The sequence below is a fragment of the Protopterus annectens genome, chromosome 8.part0 (genome assembly GCF_019279795.1).
Source record: "Protopterus annectens isolate FY-2018-M chromosome 8.part0, PAN1.0, whole genome shotgun sequence".
In the NCBI taxonomy this organism is placed as follows: Eukaryota; Metazoa; Chordata; order Ceratodontiformes; family Protopteridae; genus Protopterus; species Protopterus annectens.
Window position 1 is genome coordinate 1,270,708,504 of NC_056741.1, and position 23,359 is coordinate 1,270,731,862.

General features: G+C 38.6%; 1 protein-coding gene across 3 annotated transcripts in view; it reads right to left on the reverse strand.

Moving 5' to 3' along the window:
- GRIK5 (glutamate ionotropic receptor kainate type subunit 5) overlaps positions 1 to 23,359 on the reverse strand; it is a 3,838,183-nt gene that overhangs the window by 846,870 nt on the left and 2,967,954 nt on the right. For all 3 annotated transcript variants that reach the window (XM_044080789.1, XM_044080790.1, XM_044080791.1), the window contains one exon: positions 13,734 to 13,787. In XM_044080789.1, the coding sequence (XP_043936724.1) occupies positions 13,734 to 13,787 (54 nt within the window). The remainder of the gene's footprint in view (positions 1 to 13,733; positions 13,788 to 23,359) is intronic.

A 23,359-nucleotide genomic window follows, 5' to 3' on the forward strand; every position in this document is an offset into this window, starting at 1 on the left:
GTGTGTGTGTGTGTGTGTGTGTGTGTGTGTGTGTGTGTGTGTGTGTGTGTGTGTGTGTGTGTGTGTGTGTGTGTGTAAGCACACTTCCAGCAATGGCTTAGTGCCCCCATTTTGGATGAGCTTTACTGCTTTGCACCCAAAGTGTGCTGAAGTAAGTTGTGGCTCATCTCACATACTTGCAAAAGATTAATTTCCTAGCAATACCTGGGAGTTGAAGATAGGGGTTAAATAAAAGCTGTGTTTTTTCACAGTAAATGAGAATCTTCTTACATTATGTTTTGGTGCTGAATATCTCCTTACAAGTACTGCAGCTAAAATGCTGCAGAATATAATTTGTACTGATTTTGTGCAAAACGAAGGCATCTGAATCCTAGTAGCACACTTTTCTGAGGTAGTCAATCGTGCACTCTACAAACATAAAATTCAATTTGCAGACAAGACACAAATCAATCTAGTTAGATGTCCATGGGCAAGCCACTACATTACCAGTGTAAGTCACCAGGGCTTGGGTTTCATGTAGTCCTAGTCCATGCCTGCTTTGTTTATATAATATCAGAATGTACAGGACAAACAGCACATATAAGACAAACTGAAGATCATAACCTCAGCTCAGAAAAGAGTTTGCATAGTGCTTCTTAGGTATTAGACTGGCAATGAAGGTCATCACAGAGGATGATAGAGAGTTTATACAGAGTGGCAAAAGAAGCAGCATTCCCAAAGACTTGAACCACTGCCATAAGTAACTTCTCTAACCTCCTGTAATCTGAAGCAGAGTTTGCAGTTATACTACCATATGAATGGTGAGAGCCAGTAATGTGAAGTAAACAACATTACATGCATCTCTGAGCATTATTATTAATCCCCGTCCTCAGAGTTGCAACAACAGAACACTTGGGGCTTCAGCTCTCATAACTGCCAACACCATTATTACTATCTCTCTACCTATGGACTCTACAGTGGCCCTAGAGAATGAGCATGAAAGCTTGCATACTCCCCTGTACACCTCTTCCGCAAGTCCATATAAATACTTCAGTTGTCCGCTGAAAGGAAAAAATTATCAGCGGACTCTATCACCCCAAATAATAAAAAAATAAATAAACTGCAAACTACATGCCATAAATTATAAATTACATTTTATACACCTCTCTTCAAATGTTTATTTTGCATAATACATGTCAGTCACAAAGAAGTCACAGAATGTGTAACATAAACAACTGTGGATAAAAAACTATCATATGGAACTTAGTTCTGAGTATGTTGTAATTAAATTTTATCTCAGTGTGTTAAATATCATGGTGCTACTTAGTGTGACATTCCATTGAAGGAAAACAGTTTTACCCCGTGTTCAGTAAATTCCTGAAATAAAAATGCTTTAATTCACTTACATACTAGCAAAAAAACATGTTGCAAACAGGCCTGATCAGTATCGGTCAGCATAACATGATATGCACTCAGGAGCAACACAGATATGCTGTGCAAGCAGAAATGGGGCTGAAACAAAAGCTGAGACACAAAATACAAAAATGAATATATCCAGATGCATAAAGTCAATTCTTTGGTTAGATGCTCTTCTAAGTTGTGTAATTAATTTCTCATGCTCCTGTGGAATATTTCTGACTGGTTAAACAAATGTCCTGCCTTCTGCATTCATCTGATGATACACAAATCAGTCACTTCCTTTAAGTTCACTCATGGTATCGCAGGACAGCAGTATAGAAATGGAAAGAAAACAGAGGTAAAGGCAAAAGCAGAGACCTTCCCTCCCAGCACATAGACTGACAAATACATATTTTCTCAGGTACTCGTATGTCCCTAACACCATCAGACAAGCATGTGTTTCTCAGCCTGATTAAAGTTGTTCCGATAAGGCCAGTTTTACACATTACACACGTGGCTGGATTAACAAGGGGACTGATGGAGCAGGCCCACGTATCAGGAACAGGCCCTGCTGCTTCTACTCTTAGTTTAGTATAAAGTCTTGTGCTATTGTCAAACTAAATAAATACACAGGCATCTTATAATGTTTAGCTTCAGGCCCATGAAGCCTATAAGCTATCGGTTTTATCCCCCCTTCCTTTCAGTGCATTCAGACAGACTTGAGAACAATGCCATGTTGGTAATGACAGAAATTTAAAAATGTTAAAAGGTACAGCTTAGCCTGAAAATTTTCCAGCTCTGTAATGGAGATAAATGAAACTATTTTAACTTCAGCACTAGAGAAATCTACATAAATAAAGTGAGCTATTAGAAAATGCATGTTGCACCAGATACAGTCTTGCACTAAAAATTACTTTAGCTTCCATTTTAAGCTTCTAAAATATAATGGAGCAACGTGCAAATCAGGAATGACAAACAATTGCGATATATCATTCTGTTTTAAACACTATATGGGCATACTGCCTGGTAAACTATTTTTAATTAATTTTGCTGTTAATAAATGAAGTTCATATCCATAGTATGAAGAAATTAAATAGCAAACTCACTGGTTGTGCTTTGTTGTATAAACAATTCATTAGAGATACGGATGTATTACAGAGTTTTCTATAAAAATAACAGTCGCTAAGGCATCCAGATCAGGCATTCTTAGTCATTATTACTGCCCTGAAGATGCATCTGACAAATAGTTTCTTCTTATACCCAAGTCTTCCCCTGGTGTGTAGCTTGAAAATAAATGGTTAACATATAATTGTATGATGATGATAAGAGGAAGAAACGGGAAACTGTGTTCCCTCAGGCAACTGCCCTATCTTTAGTTCAGATATGTTTTAGACTCTTATTTCAACTATGACTTCATTAAGATACTGGCAGCACAAAAAAAAAATTAGTGGGGGGGGCAGACTATTTCATGATATTTCAAGACTTGCCCCACTAGGTCTAACTACATCTATAGTCCAAGCACGCTTCCTCAGCTTCAAAGCAGAGCCTAGTGGGAGGAAAAAATCATAATAACACCAAAGCTATGATGAACACAAATGAGCAAGGAGGCAGTGTGGATCAATGAGCCACTCTTTCTGGCTCTTTCTGCCAGCAGTGACCTCTGTCTAACCTTATGCTCCCAGTCCAGTAGCTGATGCAGCAGAGAGCCATCATTCACTTCCAGTGCAGGGCGATCAACAACTTCACACAAGCGTGAACCTCGCATGAAAGCCCTGCTGGGAACAAAATGAAGAGAATGCAAATCACAGATGGAATATAAAGTTCCTCTAGGGAGGGAGAGAGAGAGAGAGACAGCAACAGAGAATACAATCACAATATTCCCTTGTGAGAGTGACCACTGTAGCAAATAATACTACAGCAGTGCAGAAGGAGAGCAGGTGTGCACTGAACTTCATTCACACATACAGCAGTCTCATTCCCCAGGTCATACTTTATGTATAAATCATAGTCATCTATGATTATAGTACACAGCTGCATCCCAAACTCAAGATGGTCTTAGATTTAATACTATTTGAAAACATAACCATACAGTTACTCTAGTGCTTTTGTGTTAACCACTGCCTATATCTGACATAGTTTAACATAACTATAACAACTTTTCATTCATTTAATTTCATTCCTTAAATGAAATATGCAGTTGCAGTTATGACATTTTTTAAGAAAAAAATATTACCAGTTGGGTGTGCTGTCTGAGGAAAGAAGAACAGCGTGGTATGTTGCTGCTTTATTTAGTGTTACTTGACTGGGACATCCTGGCTGGTCAGTGGCAGAAAGCTGCTCTGCTTTATGAAATTGCTATGGACAGTATCTGGGATTTAAAGAATTCCTCTCCATCAGTATTAATTGCCCAAAGCAGGTTGGTCAATTAACACAATGACAGACCAGTTGGAATAATGGTGAAGGTCTTCGACTCCCATCCAGCCAATGACTCTGTTTTCCCTGTGTCTCTATTGGGTTTCTCCCACCTCCAAAACATGCTGAGAGTTTCCATCTCAAAGTCACCCAAGAATGGAGCTGCGGGCAGCAGCATAGACTCTACATGGTGCCCTATAGGAGGAAGAGTTTTGTAGACCAACTGCTTTGGACATATACTGTAGTGTAGAGTAATCTCAAGATAGGAGAACATGGATAACAGACTGCGTACCATGGCAGGGCTAGCTAATCAATGGTGTAAAATATGGCTCTAAGTGATTTGGTCATGATGAGTAATGTCACCAAATGGACATGGGTATTTGCAGGTGATAAGTGAAATGAGAACACAGCCTACTCTGACATACACCAGAGACCCATGCTAACAGTGGGAAGGGTGTATGTGCCCCTGTTGGCCAATGTGTGCCTGCCATAAAGCCTGGCAGCCCTGGGTAAATAAGCTACTAGCTGGCTGATGTCCAGTTGCCCAGCCTGGTTTACATAGGATAGCTCTGATAAGCAAAACCTGGATGTAAAACCATTCAACCTACAAAAATAAATTAAGAATTGTTACACTCAGTGTAGTTTCACTGACAAAATGCAGCTTGGAAGTGGATGACATGATGGTAAGAATTAGGATTCAGGAGGATGACAAACAAGAAATGGGCGTGAATTGCGGTGAGGGAGAGGCTTCAGAAGGCGGTTAGTGATGTTTTCAGCGTTAGTAATAGATTAATGGTAGGACAGTATTCATAATCTCAACCTATGGCCCACAGCGTGGTTGTGATAGTGAAGAAAAGAGTGCATTCAGACAGCAGTTACAGGAGCTACTAGATAAAACAGAATAGCATAAATTGGTGGTGATAATGGCTGAACTGAATACAAATATCAGAACAGACAGAACAGGATATGAAGATTGCCTGGGTCCACATGGGTGGGAAAGAAAGAAAGGCCATTCTAGACTTCTGTCTGTCAAATGGCTTGACAATAGCCAACAGATGGTTCAGAAAGACAGACAGTCACAAGATCACATACAAAAGTGCCCAACATGCAAGTTAGGTAGATTTCCACCTAGTAGGAAAGGAGCACTGGGGTAGAATCAGTAAGTGCATACTCACCCCCAGTAAAGCAGTCGGCCTACAGTATAAGCCACTGGTTGTCACAAGCAGTTGTAAGCACTGGTCAAATAAGGTTCTAAGGTCAACAGAGACCAAGATGAAGACCTGAAAGTTGAATGGAGTGAAAGGACAACAGTTCAAGGTATTACTCAGTGCTCTAGCACCTCAATAAGAGAAGTAAATAAGTGGAGTGGAAGAAGAATGGCAGTGCCTCAAAACAGCTTGTTTGAGGACTACAGAACAGACATGTGAGCAAGACATGGAAATAAGGCACATAGGAAAAGCTGGTGGTGGAATACAGAAGTCCTAGAAGTCATTAAAAGAAAGGAGTGCAGGAAAAAGTGGGCGATAGAGAAAGACAGACCAGGCTAGGAATGAATACTGGTTGGCTAACAAAGAGGCTAAGAAAGGAGCTGCAATAACAAAGAACAGGGCATCAGAGGCATTCTACTAGTTTTTGGAAAGTGACTCAGTAGGTGGCACAAAGATACTATATCAGGTTGCAAGGCAAAGACAGAAAGATAAAGAAGATAGTCAGTCATATAAGGTTTATACATTTGGTAAGCCTTTCAGAAGTCCTTCCATTTATTTTATTTTCATTTAAATACTATTTATTATAATTTAAAAAAAATAGAAACCAATACTTTTTTACAATGATTTGCATCTCTTTAAACTACCCTGCACACAGATTACTGCCACATTACTGACTCTGTACATTTCAGATGCCTGACTGTGACCAAATGAATAAATACACAAATAATGGCCACATTAATGTACTTTGACAGAGTATTGTCAAATGCATGCAAAGCAACTCAATGCAATCGCACACACATGCACACAGGCATACACACATACACCTTCCCACTGATAACTATTACTTTATTGACTGTGTACATCTTAGATGTCTGATCATTTTCACATGAATAAATAATGACTACAGTAATGTATTTCATCTCATACAGAGCCATCCAGTGCAACACACACACACACACACACACACACACACACACACACACACACACACACACACACACACACACACACACACACACACACACACACACACACACATACAATCATGATATTATCTCAGCTGTATAAAAATATATACTGTCCTACAGGCTGACAGTGAAAGTTTAACAGAAGTCACAGTTGTCAGGAAGAACCAGACAATATAGGAGGGTATTCTTTTATTATAATATTAATATATTTCTTAATTTGTATTAAAAAAAATACTCAGGAAAAAGTTTAGTTTATTGTTTTCCAAGACTGCAGCTTGTTCTGCCCATCCATAGCAAGTCAGCCTCAGGCAGCAGTCACCTGATTTGGCCTTCATCAATGAAAAATTTCTGCTCGGGACATAGTCTAACAGCCTCTACTGATGTGCTGTTTCTATTTCCCAGAAATGATAGAAAAACAGGTTATAAGGTGTAATCACTAGTTATGCCATATAAATTACCTTTTTTATAACATAAATCATAATTCTACACAGGCTCAGTAAGCATCCATATCCCGGAACAGGAAAGTCAATAACTCAGAAGAAATTAAAAAAATAAATCAAAATGAAAAACAAAAAATTTTTATAAAATCAGTTTGGATGGGGTGCAGCCGATCAGTCAAGTATTAAAAGAAACATTTTTGAAATCAATTTGAAGGAGCTTCAGCCTATCAGTCTAGTATTATGATCTGTCCTTGGCTAAATCCTGTGAAAACTTGTTCATATTAGATTTGGCCAGTCTTTTGGGAATTTGTATGTCTGTCCTTTCATCTCACATGCTTTTATGACTTATAAACTTGTTTCCACACTGAAGCTTCTTTGTGAGTACTGTTGTATGTTTCCATGGTTTGGCTATCTTGGATTTACACAATCCAACAATAAATCAGTATTGTGTTGTAACTGTTTTTCAGTCTTTTGGAATTCATGTGCTGGCTCATTGCTGGGATGTGTCTGTTCTCTGCTTGTGCGCATACTTCCAGTGGCTTAGCTCTGTGGATAAATATGATTATTTCTATTTTAGATTTAACCATATATATGAAAGAATTAACGTTTCTTTCCTGGTTATTACTCCAGCCCCATTTGTCATCTCCAATACCTAGTACAGAAAACTTCTATGAAATGTTTGTTTTTCTTTCCTGAAAGAGCATATCCTATGAGTTACATTTAGAGTCCCACATTATGTTTTTATATTAATGTAATCAAAAGACTTGCACATTGTCCACCTTTGGAGAACTGTATCTCTAGCATTTTGCATTAATATTTGTTCTTACCTTATTTTAAAGGGTTTAAAACAACCTATGTAACAGTCTCATCTGTTGGTCCCCAAATGCTGCAGACAGTACTGCTCCAAGTTCTATCATCATAATCAAAAAATGAAGGAACACATGCAAGATGTGCATGCAGGAGGCCATTACAGGTGATGCACACAATCAGAAGAGAAATACAAACTGTGAATGGAAGAAGTATTAGCAGCTACTGTGAGTAAAGTGAATGACAAGCTGTAGTCTCCTGTGCTGGGGAGAGGAGATGTAAAATAGTAACAGCAACAATGGTTTATCACTTTAGTTTGTTGCAGTAATCACTGATGCCACCTCAGTGATGGTAAATGACACAATATGTATATGTCACTTTAGTGTCGATTTTATAACACACAATCCTTCTTAAAGCAGTAGAGATGACATTACTAAAAGGTACATCAAATGTTAAAAAAATGTCAACAGACAAATATGACTTAGCAAATTAATACAGTATCAAATGTTAAAAAATGTCATCAGACAACTATGACTCAGCAAATGAATACATTAAGGGAGGTACCTCAAGCAGCCACTTAAGAAGATGGTGAACGTGATCAGGTGATGATGGGGTTATGGCAGAGAAGGTGAAGAACTGGTTCAGATATTTAGGAATGGAACAGTAAGGCTGCTGTGGTAGAACGTACAGCGGGGAGGGGTAATAGGTGGGAACACTGTGGTATTACTATCAGAAAAAAAGAGCATTGGTAATAATGACTGGAAGGATAACAAGATGCTAGAGGTGCAGGCAGGTGCAGGGTAGGTGTAAGGAATACCAACAGCAAAAGACAGGAGATGAGAGGTCAAACGTACAGAAACAGGCAAGTATAGAGGATAGACAAGACTTAGGGAAAGTGAAGTTTTACAGACAGCCATGAGTGAAACATGGAAGACAGTGCACTGTGATATGATATTGTACTGTCAGCGCCAAAGAGCGCATGATGATGGGCAGGTGCAGGTAAGAATGGGGGAAGGTAGAACATAGAGACAGGGAGAGATAGGGGATGATTGGTATTACTAGTGTAAAAAGGGGGTGAGAGGTAGTCATGTATTGATGTATGATAAAAAAGTAATAGCAGGAAACTGACAAAGACATGATTTAGGTAAGCAGAGTGAATTGATGATATAACATAGCTGGCAGGGAAAAATGCATGGTGATAGGCAGAGCTATGGGTTGATCACATTTGATAGGCATGGATAGGATATGACATGGTAGTGTAAACAGGGAAGGGGGAGTAGTGAAAGGATTGGGTAGGGAAGGATATGGTATTACTAGTAGAAGACTGGGATAACCAGGGTTAATGGATGATGAAACAGTAATAAGAATATTGATCATGCAATATTTTAGGTTGTGAGGAGTAATGGGGAAATGGTAGGGGCAGACAAGAATGGAATGTGGTAAACGTGAAAGATGGGGCTAAGAAGAAGATGCCAAACTTTAATTTAATTAGCTAGAAATAAAAAGTAGAGAGCAAACTATGTCTGAAAAGACTGTTGTACTGTCAGAGGTTCCCACAATGTTTTTTAGAACTTTGACACAGTATCTAGTCTAAGGAATCAAAATCTTCTTACAGTTAGTTTAGCAAAGTATTATTCTAAAATTATTTTATTTTTACTCTGCAATACGTTACACAAGTCTGAAAAAAATAAATGGGTACAATTTTCACTTGTCAGTTATTTAAGGCTGCCTTTGATTTCATGTTTTCATACTGACTTTTATGTATCTTTTATGTATAGAATGATTACTCGGAAACAATTGTCTTTTCCTGCATTAACAATTTAGTTTGCTTACACTACAGTATGCTAGAGACAATATTATTAGCTACAACTTCAAATGGTCATTTAAAGAATGCTGAGAAGTACTGTTATAACACTTCAACTGTATTAACATTTTTGACCATCAGAATCGCCATTCCATTTTGTGTACATTTATATGCCGATACAAACATCTGAAGCAAGTATGAGAAACATGTACAATAAAAAGAAAGGAATCATATCAGGGTGGATCTGATAAAGTCAGCAGCAAATATATTTTGGCAAAAAATAGAAATATATACCAGTCTTAAGAGGAATACATTAATATTATTTAATATGCTCGTTGTTGCCACACAGATAGACGTTGCCCTGTTCGATTCTCAGCTACAGCGTCTTCTGTGTAGAGACATGCGTGAATGAGCATACCTTCATTGAAGGTTGTGCTTCAGGGCTGGCAACTCGGCACTTAAAAATCTACTGCCAATCATTAGCGGACCAGAGTTCCGTTGTGGCGATCTCTAACCGGGAAAAGCCGAAAGAAACAACACCTTTTCCACTTTATAATCTTCTTTAGCACTTTTTCTTGCAATCATCAGATAAACATTTGTGTTTACTCTGATGATTAGCTTTCAGCCTCTCATAATTGTGCAAATGCAAGACATTCTGAAATTAGGGTGTCACCCAACAGTGATGCTTCCAGCAGCTGTGGTCTGGCAACCAAATGATGTTTTCTTGCAGTTACTGATTTGAAGAGGTGTAGGACTTGTAATGTGAAAAGTCATTTTAGTATTTAATAGTCAGTTTTTGGTGTTAAACATTCTATCTGTGTAAAAGAAACATACTTTCTACATCATATTTAATATAGTGTGTTTCAGCCTTCCACATCACTAATTCAGCAGTACATGGAGAAACATGGGATGTTAGCATAACAATTCATGCTCTCGCTCCTGCTCCTTCAGCAATCTCAAATTACAAATATACACAAACTGACCATGCCTCTAGTATTGCAGTTTTTCATCCAAAGCAATATCAAATCCACTCATTGCAAATACAGGCTTGTAATAGTATAACCAGTGCCTTGAGTCATTTCTTCTGGAAGATGCTACAGCTGCAGTATGTATGAGTTTATTCCACAGCTTTTTGCTATACTGCTACTTACTGTGAGAGCCTTGCTGGCAAAGGATGGGAAGGAGTGAATTATATAATTAAGAGTCACTGTTCCTCTACCAAGACCTACAGTGATACCATCTAGGAAGGACAGGGAATATAGCAGCTGACAGCTAACATCCATGTCATTGCCACTGCACTATTACTTACAGTGGCCCTTTACGATAGAAACTAGAAATGTATTAAGAATGGAGTTATAGCTTCATTTTTGACCATAGTGCTTGACAGCTGTCTGATCTATCCCTTGTGATCAGACTGCATTCATTATCCAGGCAGCGATCAAGACATTCTTCTGTTTGTGCTCTACATACCCTGTGTTTGCTGACTTACACTCAAGGGGTGGGCATGCAGTGGGTAGATGTGAGGACTACTCCCACATGTACAAGGGACATAAGCATCAGCAGCCTATCCCACCTTGAACTGGCATCAGATTGCCCTCATGCTATACTTGGAAATGGAACTGGTAGCTGACCCCTCAAAACATGACTTAACTACTTCCCATTGCGGGGATAAATGGACATAAACTCATTATTCCCTTCTCATCTTATAGGTTCATAGGCACGTACTAGGCTATCGGCCCAAGGGCCTAAGTAAGCCTAGCCAACAAGGTTCCCTGGCTTACGCCACACAAGAAAGTTCATTTCTTATGCCCCTGTCGAGCAGGGCCACAGAAGTGAACCCTGGGGTGTATTTCCTATTTCCCATTCACTCATCAAGATTTTTCTTGAAGAGTGCTAGGAACTTTGCTTGACATAGATGGGTAGCTTGTTCCAGAGTATAGGAAGTCTCTGGGACAGGAATCTATCCCTCCAGCATGTCCTTTTTATTGTGGTGACAAGGTTTAGGTTCCTAGAGCATGTAGCTCAGAGAGATTGGGATTTCTTTAGGTGTAGCATGTCCAACAGCTCTGGGTTTAACATAGCTTTATATGTTAGGCAGAGATCTCCTCAGAGTAGGTGATATGCTACAGAGTAAAGCTGGAGTTTTTTGAGACGGTCAGTGTAGGGCATCTGTTTGAGACCAGTAATCCTCTTTGTAAGGTACTTCTGTGACCTTTCCAGCTGCTGCAGATGTCTTGTGAGGTACATTCCAAAAGGGGCGTTGTACTCTATAATGCATCTAATGAGTGTCGAGTAGAGGGGAACAATGACCTCTTTTTTCCGGGATGTGAACTCTTTTGTGATGAGATGTGCCACATAGAAGGATTTCCTGACTACTGTGGCAATGTGATTATCAAAGGAGAGACTACTGTCCACCTTGATCCCAAGGTCTCTTATCACATATTCGGCGTTAAGTAGACTGCTGTTTATGTGGTAGTTCATGGGTACAGAGTTTTACCAAAGGGGATGACAATGCACTTTTTGGCATTGAGCTTGAGGCCATGCCTCTGATACCAGGCATCTGTCTCAGTGAGGCCCTTCTGTAGGATGTCCACATCATTTGGGGACTCAACTATGGCTCTGAGTTTGCAATCATCTGTGAACTTCATTAGCCAGAGGCCTTCTGTGTTAGCCTGTACTTCAGAGAAGTAGATACCAAACAGGAGAGGTTCCAGGACTGAACCCTGTGGTACTCCACTTGTAACTGGTTTGAAGTCAGATTTGTAGTCTGCAACTTTTACAGTGTGGGTTCTGTCAGTGAGCCAGTTGGCAACCCATCTTGTGACTTAGGGATTTATACCAAGTTTAGTGAGTTTATCTATAATTCCAGAATGGGGGATGGTGTCGAAAGCCTTGGCGAGGTCAAGATAGGCTGTGTGAACCACCTTACCCTCATCTACGGCTTTGTTGACTGCCTCAAAGAAGTCGATCAGGTTCAGAAGGCATGATCTGCTTTTCACAAAGCCAAACTGGGTGGGGTACAGGGTTTGGAGATTACCAATGTCTTTGTTTATGAGTTCCATGATGATACGTTCCATGGCCTTGCAGACCAGGCTCGTCAGGCTAATAGGGTGATAGTTCCCAGGATCAGTGGTGGCTCCTCCTTTGTGGAGTGGGAAAACTGTTGCTGTGTGACATTCAGTGGGCACAAAGCCTGACATGAGACTATGATTGAATATGGTGCTTAGGTGGGGAGCCAGTTTGTTCTGAAGTTCGTGTAAAACGCAGCCTGGGATGTTGTCCGGTCCCATGGATGCTGTGTTTTTGGTTTTAGAGAATGCAGCTTTTACCTGCATAGATGTGATTACAGGGATTATGCATTCATCCTGTATAAATATGGGCCCTTTAGGGGGTGAGAGGGGGGTAAAGTTAGCACTAAACCTATCTTCCAGGATGTTGGCAATATCAGTTGGTTCTGTAATTTTCGTGCCGTTGTGCTGTAACTCAGAGCAGATCTGGGTGTTGCCACTGAGATTCTTGACATAGCTATAGAATACTTTGTGGTTGCCTTTAGAATCAGTGGTGATTTTGTTTTCGTAGCTAGCTTTGAAGGATCTTATGAGGGATCTCAGCTTCTTAATGAGGCTGACCAGGGAGTTCCTCCACTCATGGGATTTTACTCTCTTTTTCAACAGTTTCTTCCTTCTGTTGTAGACTGCATTACTAGCTGAGTTAAGTACAAACTTGCAGTGTTAAAGATTGTACTGCATTTTATTTTTCTGTCTATTTAATTGTTTCATTTAATATTGTGGTCTGTGTCTCTCTGTAGTTATTTATTTTTCTATGTAATTGTTTCATAGATTACTGTGGTCTCTCTCTCTCTCTCTCTCTCTCTCTCTCTCTCCCTCCCTCTCTCTGCAGTTAGTTTCCTGCCCTTCATCTCTGTTCTTGTTCTGGTATTAATCCTGGTATTTGTGTTTGAACACTCCTCCTGGGTCTATCTCATTTGTTCATTCAACCGAGTACAGTGAGATCATACTTTGACTCCAGACACTCCTTCCAGTCCCATCTGTTCAGCTCTATCCCAGCTCTATTCCAGTCTAGTGTCACTAGCTCATTGTACCTAATACAGAGAGAACATTTGTGAAGGGCAAGCCACTTATGCCCTTAATTTTGAATTAGCTTCTGTTTTTGTTGTTGGCTTCTCCTACTCCTGGGCTACTAATTATCCCTGTTTCTGCTGGGCTTTATTTAACACCTTCTCCTTCTATACCCCAAACTAATAATACATTTCTTACAGATTAAACAAAGTCAGTGATGTCACATTTGCCTGTACTCTATACTTGAAAATGTTAGAAATGCAGAAGTCATGAACTCCGAATCAGGGTACAGCTGTTATTAAGTAGTATGACTCCTGATGGGAAATGTCATTGGAAGCGTACCACAATTTTAAGCAAATGCTCTTTTGCAGTTACCACTAGAGTGATGTAATGAGTAAACTTAATAAAGGACTACATGAGAGTTTAGCAGATAGTATTCTTACACTGTTAATACCTGTCACAATATGCTGAAAGCTCACTCCCCTATAACTGTACTTATACAGATATCTTCCTGAAGGACAAACACATCCTCTTTTGCGTGCATTACCCAAGCATAAGGTATGTGACAAAATGCTCCCCTAGAGATGATGCTGTTCATGTGTACAGTTTGTGAAAGGAACAAAATCAGATGCACTCACCATCGTTGTTAAGATGTACGTGTAGAATGCAGAGGTCATTCCAAGTTCGGATGCCTGAAAGAAAAAACAGATGGTGTTACTGCCACTCTTCTCCCACCCAGTAACCATCAGATGTCACAGCACAGAGTGTTCACCGTGCATTTCCTCACATTCTAATACTGAAATAATGAAACAAGCAGCTCTAATGCAAATAACACAAGCTATCACAGTACAGAAGTTTATGGGGTTAAAGACAAATGGCATAGAAGACAGATATGCATGCAGCACTCAAGCTTTAAAACTTGTTGGAAAATGTATACACTTTTAAGTAGTGCTGATTTTAAAAACAGTGGCTACTATTTCTCATTCTGTAAAGTGTCCCTATTTACATTTGTGGTGGCAGTTTTAATAGACTGGATTACACTTGGTGGGTTTAACATTTGTCTTCTTGCATGCTTCCACATTCTCTTAAAGAAGACATTAAAAGTAGGCCTCTCCCCTTCTCTAAAACTGAGCAAGGAAACTGGCCTCCAGTATACTCATGTTGGTTTCACTGTCTACACTAGTGCAAAGGGGATTCTAGTTAACTGTCCCACTCTAAGGAGGTTATCCATGGCAGAGGTACAGGAAGGTGGTAGTGTCGAGGCCACATTCACATGGATGATTAGTGTATATCTTTCCATAATAAAAATCAAATAGGAGATATGTGAAAAAATGTTTCCATTCTTTGAATGCCAACTTTTCTATGCTTTCTTAATATTATCTCCTCTTCTCACTTGCTGTTTTGATCACTTTGATGTACACTCCCATTCTGTTTTGAATTTATCTGCATTTTAACCACTGTCATTGCATTTTGAGCATGTAATATTTTTTGTCTACAATTATTAAATGGTCTGCTATCAATGTGCTTTTTTATAGTGCATGGACCTTGATGATTATGTTCCAAAATCCAGAAAATGAAACCTGTTCCTGTAATAAGATATGAACTGCATTCAGGGATGTTTAATAAAAGTCTGGTAAGCACCCCTAGGTTATTTTAAAATGGGGTCTTATACTATAGAATAAAGGGGACAGTGCTGTCTAGCAAAAAACAGTTGCAAAAAGTAAAAACAGCTTTTAAAAGCTGTTAGAACCCTACTCTGACACATGTATAAATAGAAGCTGTTCTATAGACAAGTACTTTGTTACAGGCCAGCTGTCTGAGAGTATTAATACTGTTTTCAAAAGTTTTTAAAGCAGGTAAAACACTTTGTGCTCCAACATTTTTATTCTGTAACTTGTAATATATGGAGCAGATAAAGTTCCATGCACCAAAAAGAATTACAATCAGGTCACCAGTCAGAACCCTTTATTATGAGTTCTTGACACCAAGATTCACTTCCTGAGCTTCGCTCTTAAAGTGAATTTTTCATGTCATGTCTCAAACTGAATAACCTGGTTATGATCAGAGACCCAAACATAATAGTCTATGTTTAGCTTACAAATGACCTGTACTACTGAAATGAGGCATTGTATTGATTACTGACGTTTTTTTTAATCTCAGGCTGTACTATATATGGACCTAGCCCAAACAGACATCCTCGCCACTAAATTATAAATGAACAACATTTATGTTGTTTACCTTTTTATTGTTTTCTGTGGTGATATTTTATAAATAAAATGATACCCTCCAGAGCATATGTTAGAAAACACTCACAGTGTGTATGTTAATGACATGCTACTATTTCTCTTTTATATATTTTTCTGACACATACCCACTGACTTTGGGACTGTCAGGACACAAGTAGATGTTCACATGCCCATTTGTTCTCCTTATAATGAGCAGGGGTTCATTACTGAAGCTGTGGAACTGTCACATTATATGGAATGGCTGCTGTTATTAATTTGCCCTACCAGCAATCTGATAAATACCCACATCATACATGAATGATGTCTGTGTGGTTTCATAAGCTCAAACTGAAGGAATATTGCAAATATGAAAGATAACTGCGTTTTGCATCAAAGGAATCAACAATAAGAAACAGAAGTGTCAGTTTAGAGAGAATAATATAACCACTAGAGAGAACTGCACAAGGACAAGTAGTTAGAAGAATAAAGACAGTCAGGAAGGGCAGCAACAATACTATAGGACCGCACAGGTGGATGGACTAGGCTTTGTTAAGAAAAGATTTAAGACCTTTTTAAATATATTATACAGCAAACTAAGAAGGAATACCATTAAACCTTAACAAAAGGTATACAGGGTGTGCAGAAAATACCAGAACAATGGCAGAAATATGGAACATCATCTACTGCACACCCTTCATGAAACAGGAAGTGAGAAGCACTCAAACCAAACAGTACAAATACTAGCGTGGCAGTAATGGGAGGAGTGACATAAACCATTCATAAAATAAAGACCTCTAATGGCATTATAAAACTGGAGATAGATATGACAACTCTGAATTAATTAGATTAAAATGAGAAGTTTAAACACATTAAGGACATAATAAGTGACATTGTTTACCAAATTCTGCAAAACAACCTGGAAGTAATATGTACATATCTACTAGACTTATGCATGACAAAGGATCATAAAGGAATATATAGAGGCTTGTTAAATTTATACATGAGGAAGAATCATAAAAGCAAGCACTGAAAATATGGAAGACACTCGCTAATACAAGCCAAGAGACTATGTCTGATATCATTTCTGAAGTTTTCAGTAGATTGATCTGAAACTCTCAACACACATATTACTTTAGACATCCTCAGCACAGCAAATGGCATGGTCTACTGAATGTCCTGTTTTGCTATTGCCCAGCTTCGGAAGCATAAGTAGGCAGAAGTATTGTTAGTATACATATTACTCTTTGCTTACTGTTTGCCACAGAATACACATTCTTATGAACAATCATGCATCACATCCTATCAGTGTATCAAATGTCACATATTCATCTGTAAAAGTATATAAAATCACATAACTGCAAATTGTCTCATATACTCAGTCTGTACGAATAAATGACTAACATGGTAGATCACACAAGTGGATGAATGACAAATACATAACTGAGGGTATGGCTTATGTCAAAACATGCTCTGCCACACCATGGAAATGCAATAATTATCACATCTATTATAAATGGTAAAAAACTGGATAAATGCTTTGACTACCTTAATAACAACAATGAGTCACTGTTTTCCTAGATAAAGTACTAACATACATCCAAATGTTAAACAGTTGAATAATAAAATATCAGACACTTTAACCCACTAATACTCTACATCATCATTTCGTTATATTTTTATGCACACACCTCTCTCTCCCCATGTGTGTGTGTATGTGTATGTGTGTGTGTGTGTGTGTGTGTGTGTGTGTGTTTATGTGTGCATGTGTGTGTGTGTGTATATGTATCTATATCTATCTATATCTATATATATAAAATTAGATATATCTAGCTAGCTAGCGATATCTATCTATATATAGATATAGACATAGACATAGATATAGATATAGACATAGATATAGATATAGATATAGCTATAGATATAGATACAGACAGACCCCCCCCCCACACACACACACTTCTGATCAAGTCACACATTATGAATCATACTTTTTGTTAAAATTAAATTACGTCATACCTCAGCAAGCTCTGCAGCTGATGGCTTGCACAGGTAAACTTGATCTTGCCCCTCAGCAGATTCATGGTAGCCCTTTTAATGGAGTTTTGTTGTGCTGGTTATGTTTAGGTTTCTTTAATGCTATGTTTTCTGAGGATGCATGTAACTGATTTTGAATGATATACTTGTTTTGTAACGCACAAGATTGCTGAATCATGTATAATTAATTTTCCTCCAAGAATAATTTATGTCAGAGTTCACATATTTAAGCAGCATGAGGTGTGGATGATACAGTACAACATATCTCTAACAGTGAAGTCTGAATAGCTGCTGCTTCACAGTTGGTTCAATCTCTGTATAAAATGAGTTTGTCTCTTCAAAACACTATAGGAAGGTGGTTTCTAATCTGAAGGAGCATCATTATGCAGTCTGAATGCAGATATCAACTAAAGTAAACTGACGTGAAGATTTATTCTGTGTTTGATGAAGGGAAGGTCTCTGATGGGTGTATATTACATTATAAAACTTTTAAAAGATTGAGCATCATATGGTCGACACCATGTGATAACACTTTTAAAAGTTCAATGTTTCAAAGGAGATCTCCGTACAGTGCGGAATGGGAAGATTTCCCTTTCCTGCACTGCAGTGCAATCTCGGAGTTGGTATATTTAAAGAATGGGGGGTGGAGGTTGCAGGGGGGCTTGTCCCCTGCTTAAAATGGTCAGGTAGGTTTTTTCTGTTGTTTATTTTATTTTTTTTTTGTTTTTTTGTTTAGCTTTTCAAACTTTTAAAAGCTCAAGCATATGGCTTTGACCATATGATGTTCAAACTTTTCAAAGTTTGATAACATATTATAAACCCGTCTCTGATAGGGCTTGCAGTTGCGATGCACCATTTTAACAGCCAGAGAAGGACAAGCTGTGAGTGGATGGCTTACAGTGACTATAAAGCCTATTATAAAGGTATTGTTCAGATACTGCATAAATATGACACTACTCCAACTAGACTAATTTTGTTTTATTTGTTTTTCTGCTTTGGCACAAGTTTACTTCTTAGTGGTTTGACCCTACCCAGTTTGGGTTTGTAAAAGGCAAATCATGTCTCCTAAACCTGATTGACATCTTTGAAGCAGTCACCAAAGCCATTGATGAGGGTAAGATGGTTCATGCAGCTTATGTAGATCTCGCCAAGGCTTTCAACACCATCCCCCACTCTGGAATTATAGATAAGCTCACTAAACTAGGTATAAATCCCTATGTCACAAGTTGGGTTGCCAACTGGCTCACGGACAGAACCCACACTGTGAAAGTAGCAGACTCCAAATCCGACTTCAGACCAATGACAAGTGGAGTACCAAAGGGTTCAGTCCTGACTCCTCTCCTGTTTGGTATCCACTTCTCTGAAGTACAGGCTAACACAGAAGGTCTTTGGCTAACAAAGTTTGCAGATGATTACAAACTAGTAGCCATAATCAAAACTCCTAATGATGTGGGCATACTACAAAAGGGCCTCACTGAGACAGCTGCCTGGTGTCAAAACCATGACCTGAAGCTCAGTGCCAAAAAGTGTATTGCTATCCCGTTTGGTAAAAACTCTGTACTCATGGACTACCACATAAGTGGTAGTCTACTTAACGCCAAAAGTGTGATAAGAGACCTTGGGACACAGGTGGACAGTAGTCTCTCCTTTGATAATCACATCGCCACAGTGGTCAGGAAATCCTTCTACATCGCTCTCCTCATCACAGAAGTTTTCTCATCCAGAAAAAAAGAGGTCATTGTTCCCGTCTACTCATCACTCATTAGACCCATTATAGAGTACAAGACATCTACAACAACTGGGGAGGCCACAGAAATACCTCACAAAGAGGATTACTGGTCTCAAACAGATGCCCTATGCAGACCGTCTCAAAAAACTCCAGCTTTACTCTATTGCATATCGCCTACTCAGAGGCGATCTCTGCCTAACATACAAAGCTATGTCAAACCCAGAGCTGTTGGACATGCTCCACTTAAAGAAATCCCAATCACTCCGAGCTACATGCTCTAGGGACCTAAATATTGTTACCACAATAAACAGAACATGCTGGAGGGATAGATTCCTGTCCCAGAGACTTCCCATACTCTGGAACAGACTACCTATCTATGTCAAACAGAGCTCCTCATTAGCACTCTTCAAGAAAAATCTTGATTGGATGGGAAATAGGAAATTCACCCGAGGGATCACTTCTGTGGCTCTGCTCGACAGGAGCACAGGAAAATAATTTTCTTGGGTGGTGAAAGCCGGGGTACCTTTTTGGCTAGGCTTATATAGGCCCTAGGGCTAATAGCCTAGTACCTACCTATGAACCTATGAACAGGTATCACAATCGCCTTTGTTGCTAGAATATCAGAAGTGTGTGGGTTCTGCTTCCATGCCAGATGCTTACATTTTCTAGTACTGACCCTGAAGTGTAGCGTAAGGTGAAGTGCTGCTTTCCTACATATGCCATCCTTCAGACGAAATATATGACCCAAGTCCCATCTACCAGAACTGGTGATAGCTTAGGTGGATGTTAGATTCTCGGACACTTAACTGAAAACAGTAGGATGAAATCTAATCATATCGCATCAAGATATATATATATATATATATATATATATATATATATATATATATGGGTCTACCTGAGATGGTCGACAGGCCATATGATTGACGCTCATTTGGTCGGCAAGCATTTTATGTGGGGGGCTTTGCCCCCCACACCCCCCAATGTGGGGGGCTGTGCCCCCCATACCCCCTAACTATATATATCAACTCCAGGGTCGCACAACATTGGGGAGGGGGGTAAATCTGCTTGTCAACCAAATGAACTGTTGACCAAATGAGTGTCGATCATATGGCCTGTCGACCATCTCAGGTAGACCCATATATATATATATATATATATATATATGTATACATATACACATATGTATATATGTATATATATATATATATATATATATATATATATATATATATATATATATATATATATATATATATATATATATATATATATATATATATATATATATATACACACACACACGCAGACACACACACACACAAATGGAGAATAAGCAAAAAAGGAGATTTACATAAAACAAATAGATAAGCATTATTAAGATATTACAGAGGGTTCCTATTACCTAATCGAACTTCCATAAGGTCGAACAGCAGAAGTTTGAACTTGGAAGTTCGAAAGTTGAAAATGTCGAAGCCGCGGAAGTCTGAATTCTTTCCCAGGGAAAGAATTTGGTTGGACGTTTCTACGGCTTCGACATTTTCTCCACTGTGGTGTGAAAGTTACGGAACGGGTTAAGGTAAGTGTGCAATAGTGACGGACTTTAGGGTTAGGGTGCAGTTAAAGTAAGTGTACGATAGTGACGGACTTTAGGATTAGGGTGCAGGTAAGGTAAGTGTGTGATAGTGACAGACTTTAGGGTTAGAGTGTGGGTAAGGTAAGTGTGCAATAGTGATGGACTTTAGGGTTAGGGTGCAGGTAAGGTAAGTATGCGATAGTGATGGACTTAAGGGTTAGGGTGCAGGTAAGGTAAGTGTGCGATAATGACAGACTTTAGGGTTAGGGTGTGGGTAAGCTAAGTGTGTGATAGTGACGGACCTTAGGGTTAGGGTTTGGGTTAAGGTTAGTGCATAGATAGTTGTATATGTAAGGTTTAGTATATGTTTATAAGATTTTTGGTGTGCTTATGTTGTGTGTGTGTTTTTCAGAACAGCAATTTTTTTTGTCCAGGGAAAAAATTTGCTGTTCTGATGTTTCGATGTTATCACATTTCGATCTTCCAGGTTCGAACATCTGGTGTTCAACCTTCTAGATGTTCAATAATGTAATAGGAACTCTATCACAGATAACAGAAGGAAAGCAAATATAAACAAAAACAATTCTTTATCTACCACCTTCATCACCCACAACTTTTCTGCCACAATCATAATTTTAACTTTTGCAGAATTAAATTACAGTCCCATAACATACAACATAACAATTCCACACACAGATAACTACTAGACTAACTGCCATTGTAGGTCATTTTAAGCCTATCCAATTTCCATTAAAGGTGAGAATCAAACCCTGTACTTATCACATTTAGATCACCATCCATTTCATACTGCATTAACAACTAGTTTACCTGCTTGTTTCTATCTTCATTTTCCATTTAAGATTAGTAACAGTACATCATTTTTAATGCCATCTGAAATAAAGATACATATTGAAAAGGCTTCATAACTTTATCCCAGAATTCTTTTACTCTCTTTCAAGATACTAATGCATGATCCATGGTTTCTTCCATCTTAAAAATAACAAAGAAATTTCTTTTATTCTGACATATTTCATCAACCCTTTAACTGGTGGTTTTCCTTATAACTGCCCCTACACACAAAAAACATGCATTTTCCTTCACATCATGAAATCATTTCCACCTTTCTTTAAATTTTTCATGCTCTCATTTAAATCATCCTAAGTTTTTCATAATGATACTTATCCATAATCATTGCATACCATATTCACCTTTATGGGAATTGTTTTTCAAAAAATTACTTTTGCCTTTTCCAGATTGTAATTTTGGCTACATATTCCACCACTCTTTTTTCACATATTCCCTTTCCCTTTTCCTTTTCACAGTCTTTATACTTATCAGTATATTCTAGATATAAGTAAGCCCAACACCCTTCTTTTTTTTTCATTTTCAATATATGAACCATCATTTAGTGGAGTTTGATAATGCATTCATACAAGACTATCTGCAAATATATAGAGCTGAGTATATTTGTCTGTATTATTCTGTATTATAGAGTAAATTGTTGCTTAGATATCTGTTGTCTTAGTGTTCCAGTATATATTTTTTTGGTTTTATAATTTGCACTCTGAGTCCTCACATCTCTGTTGAAACTTTTCCCTACCCCCCCCCCCCTGCTCTTGGTTGTAGTTTAAATTTGGTGGCTTTTGCAGTGCCCGCCCCACTGTAGATTTGATCTAGGACACTCCCCCAGTTCCATCTCTTTACCGTATTCTACCTATAAACCCTTTCTGCACTTGATTTTAGTCCTTTTTAATTTAATTACATTTTTTCAAACTATGTGTGGACTAATATTGCTACATACTCAAGTGTGCCAGCTTGCACTGCATGTGAATTGTTTTTACTACTGTTTTTGCTACTTTTCTGAAAAAAAAAAAAAAATTGTAAGCCTGTTTCCTACCTTTCCTGTAATTAGTGTTCCAGATGCAGATTTGCTGTATCCAGGACTATTTGTAAGCTTCTGAGCCCCCAAGCCTTTCTGTGTTGGTGGGAAGCCTTCTAGCTTATCAGTGGGAGTGGTAAGCACTAGGTAACCTGTCTACCACATAAGGAGTGGTTCTGGCCCAGAATTTGTAGTTATTGGCCATTTGGGCGGTCTTCCATCTCTCTCAACTGTCTGATTTGAAGGCCTGCATTTGCACTTGTTTCTGTCCTGTAACTCCTGGACCCATCTCATTTGCTCACTCAAAAAAAAAAAAAAATGATCTGCTTTTACTGTATTTGTGTTTCTTCCGACTTTATTTTGCTTTTGTGTCATCTTAAAAGTACTCAATTGTATTTATTACTGCTTGGTGTAACTCATTCTAAGCCTTTTAGTTTAAGCACTTGGGCTTCAGACCAGTTGTTTTACATTAGGAAGGTTTGTGGTCTGCACTGTGGTGGCAGGACAGGAAGCTTACATCCTTCTAAGTTGGGAACTGCTGATTGAGGGCTCAGTGTCTGTTATTCTAAAAGTGTATTAATTCTGGTTTAAGCACTTGGGCTTCAGGCCAGTTATTTTACATTAAAAGGGTTCGTGGTCTGCACTCTTGTGGGAGGAGAGGCTGGACTCTGCCCTTCTGAGCTGGGAATTTCTGGTTAAAGGCTTATAGTGCCTGCATATTTGAACTGCTTCTTACTGAAATTGGTACACCTTGTTTGTTGTAGCATAGACTAGATCCAGGCCTGCTGAATCTAGCTTTGTTTGTATAACTTGAGCACTAA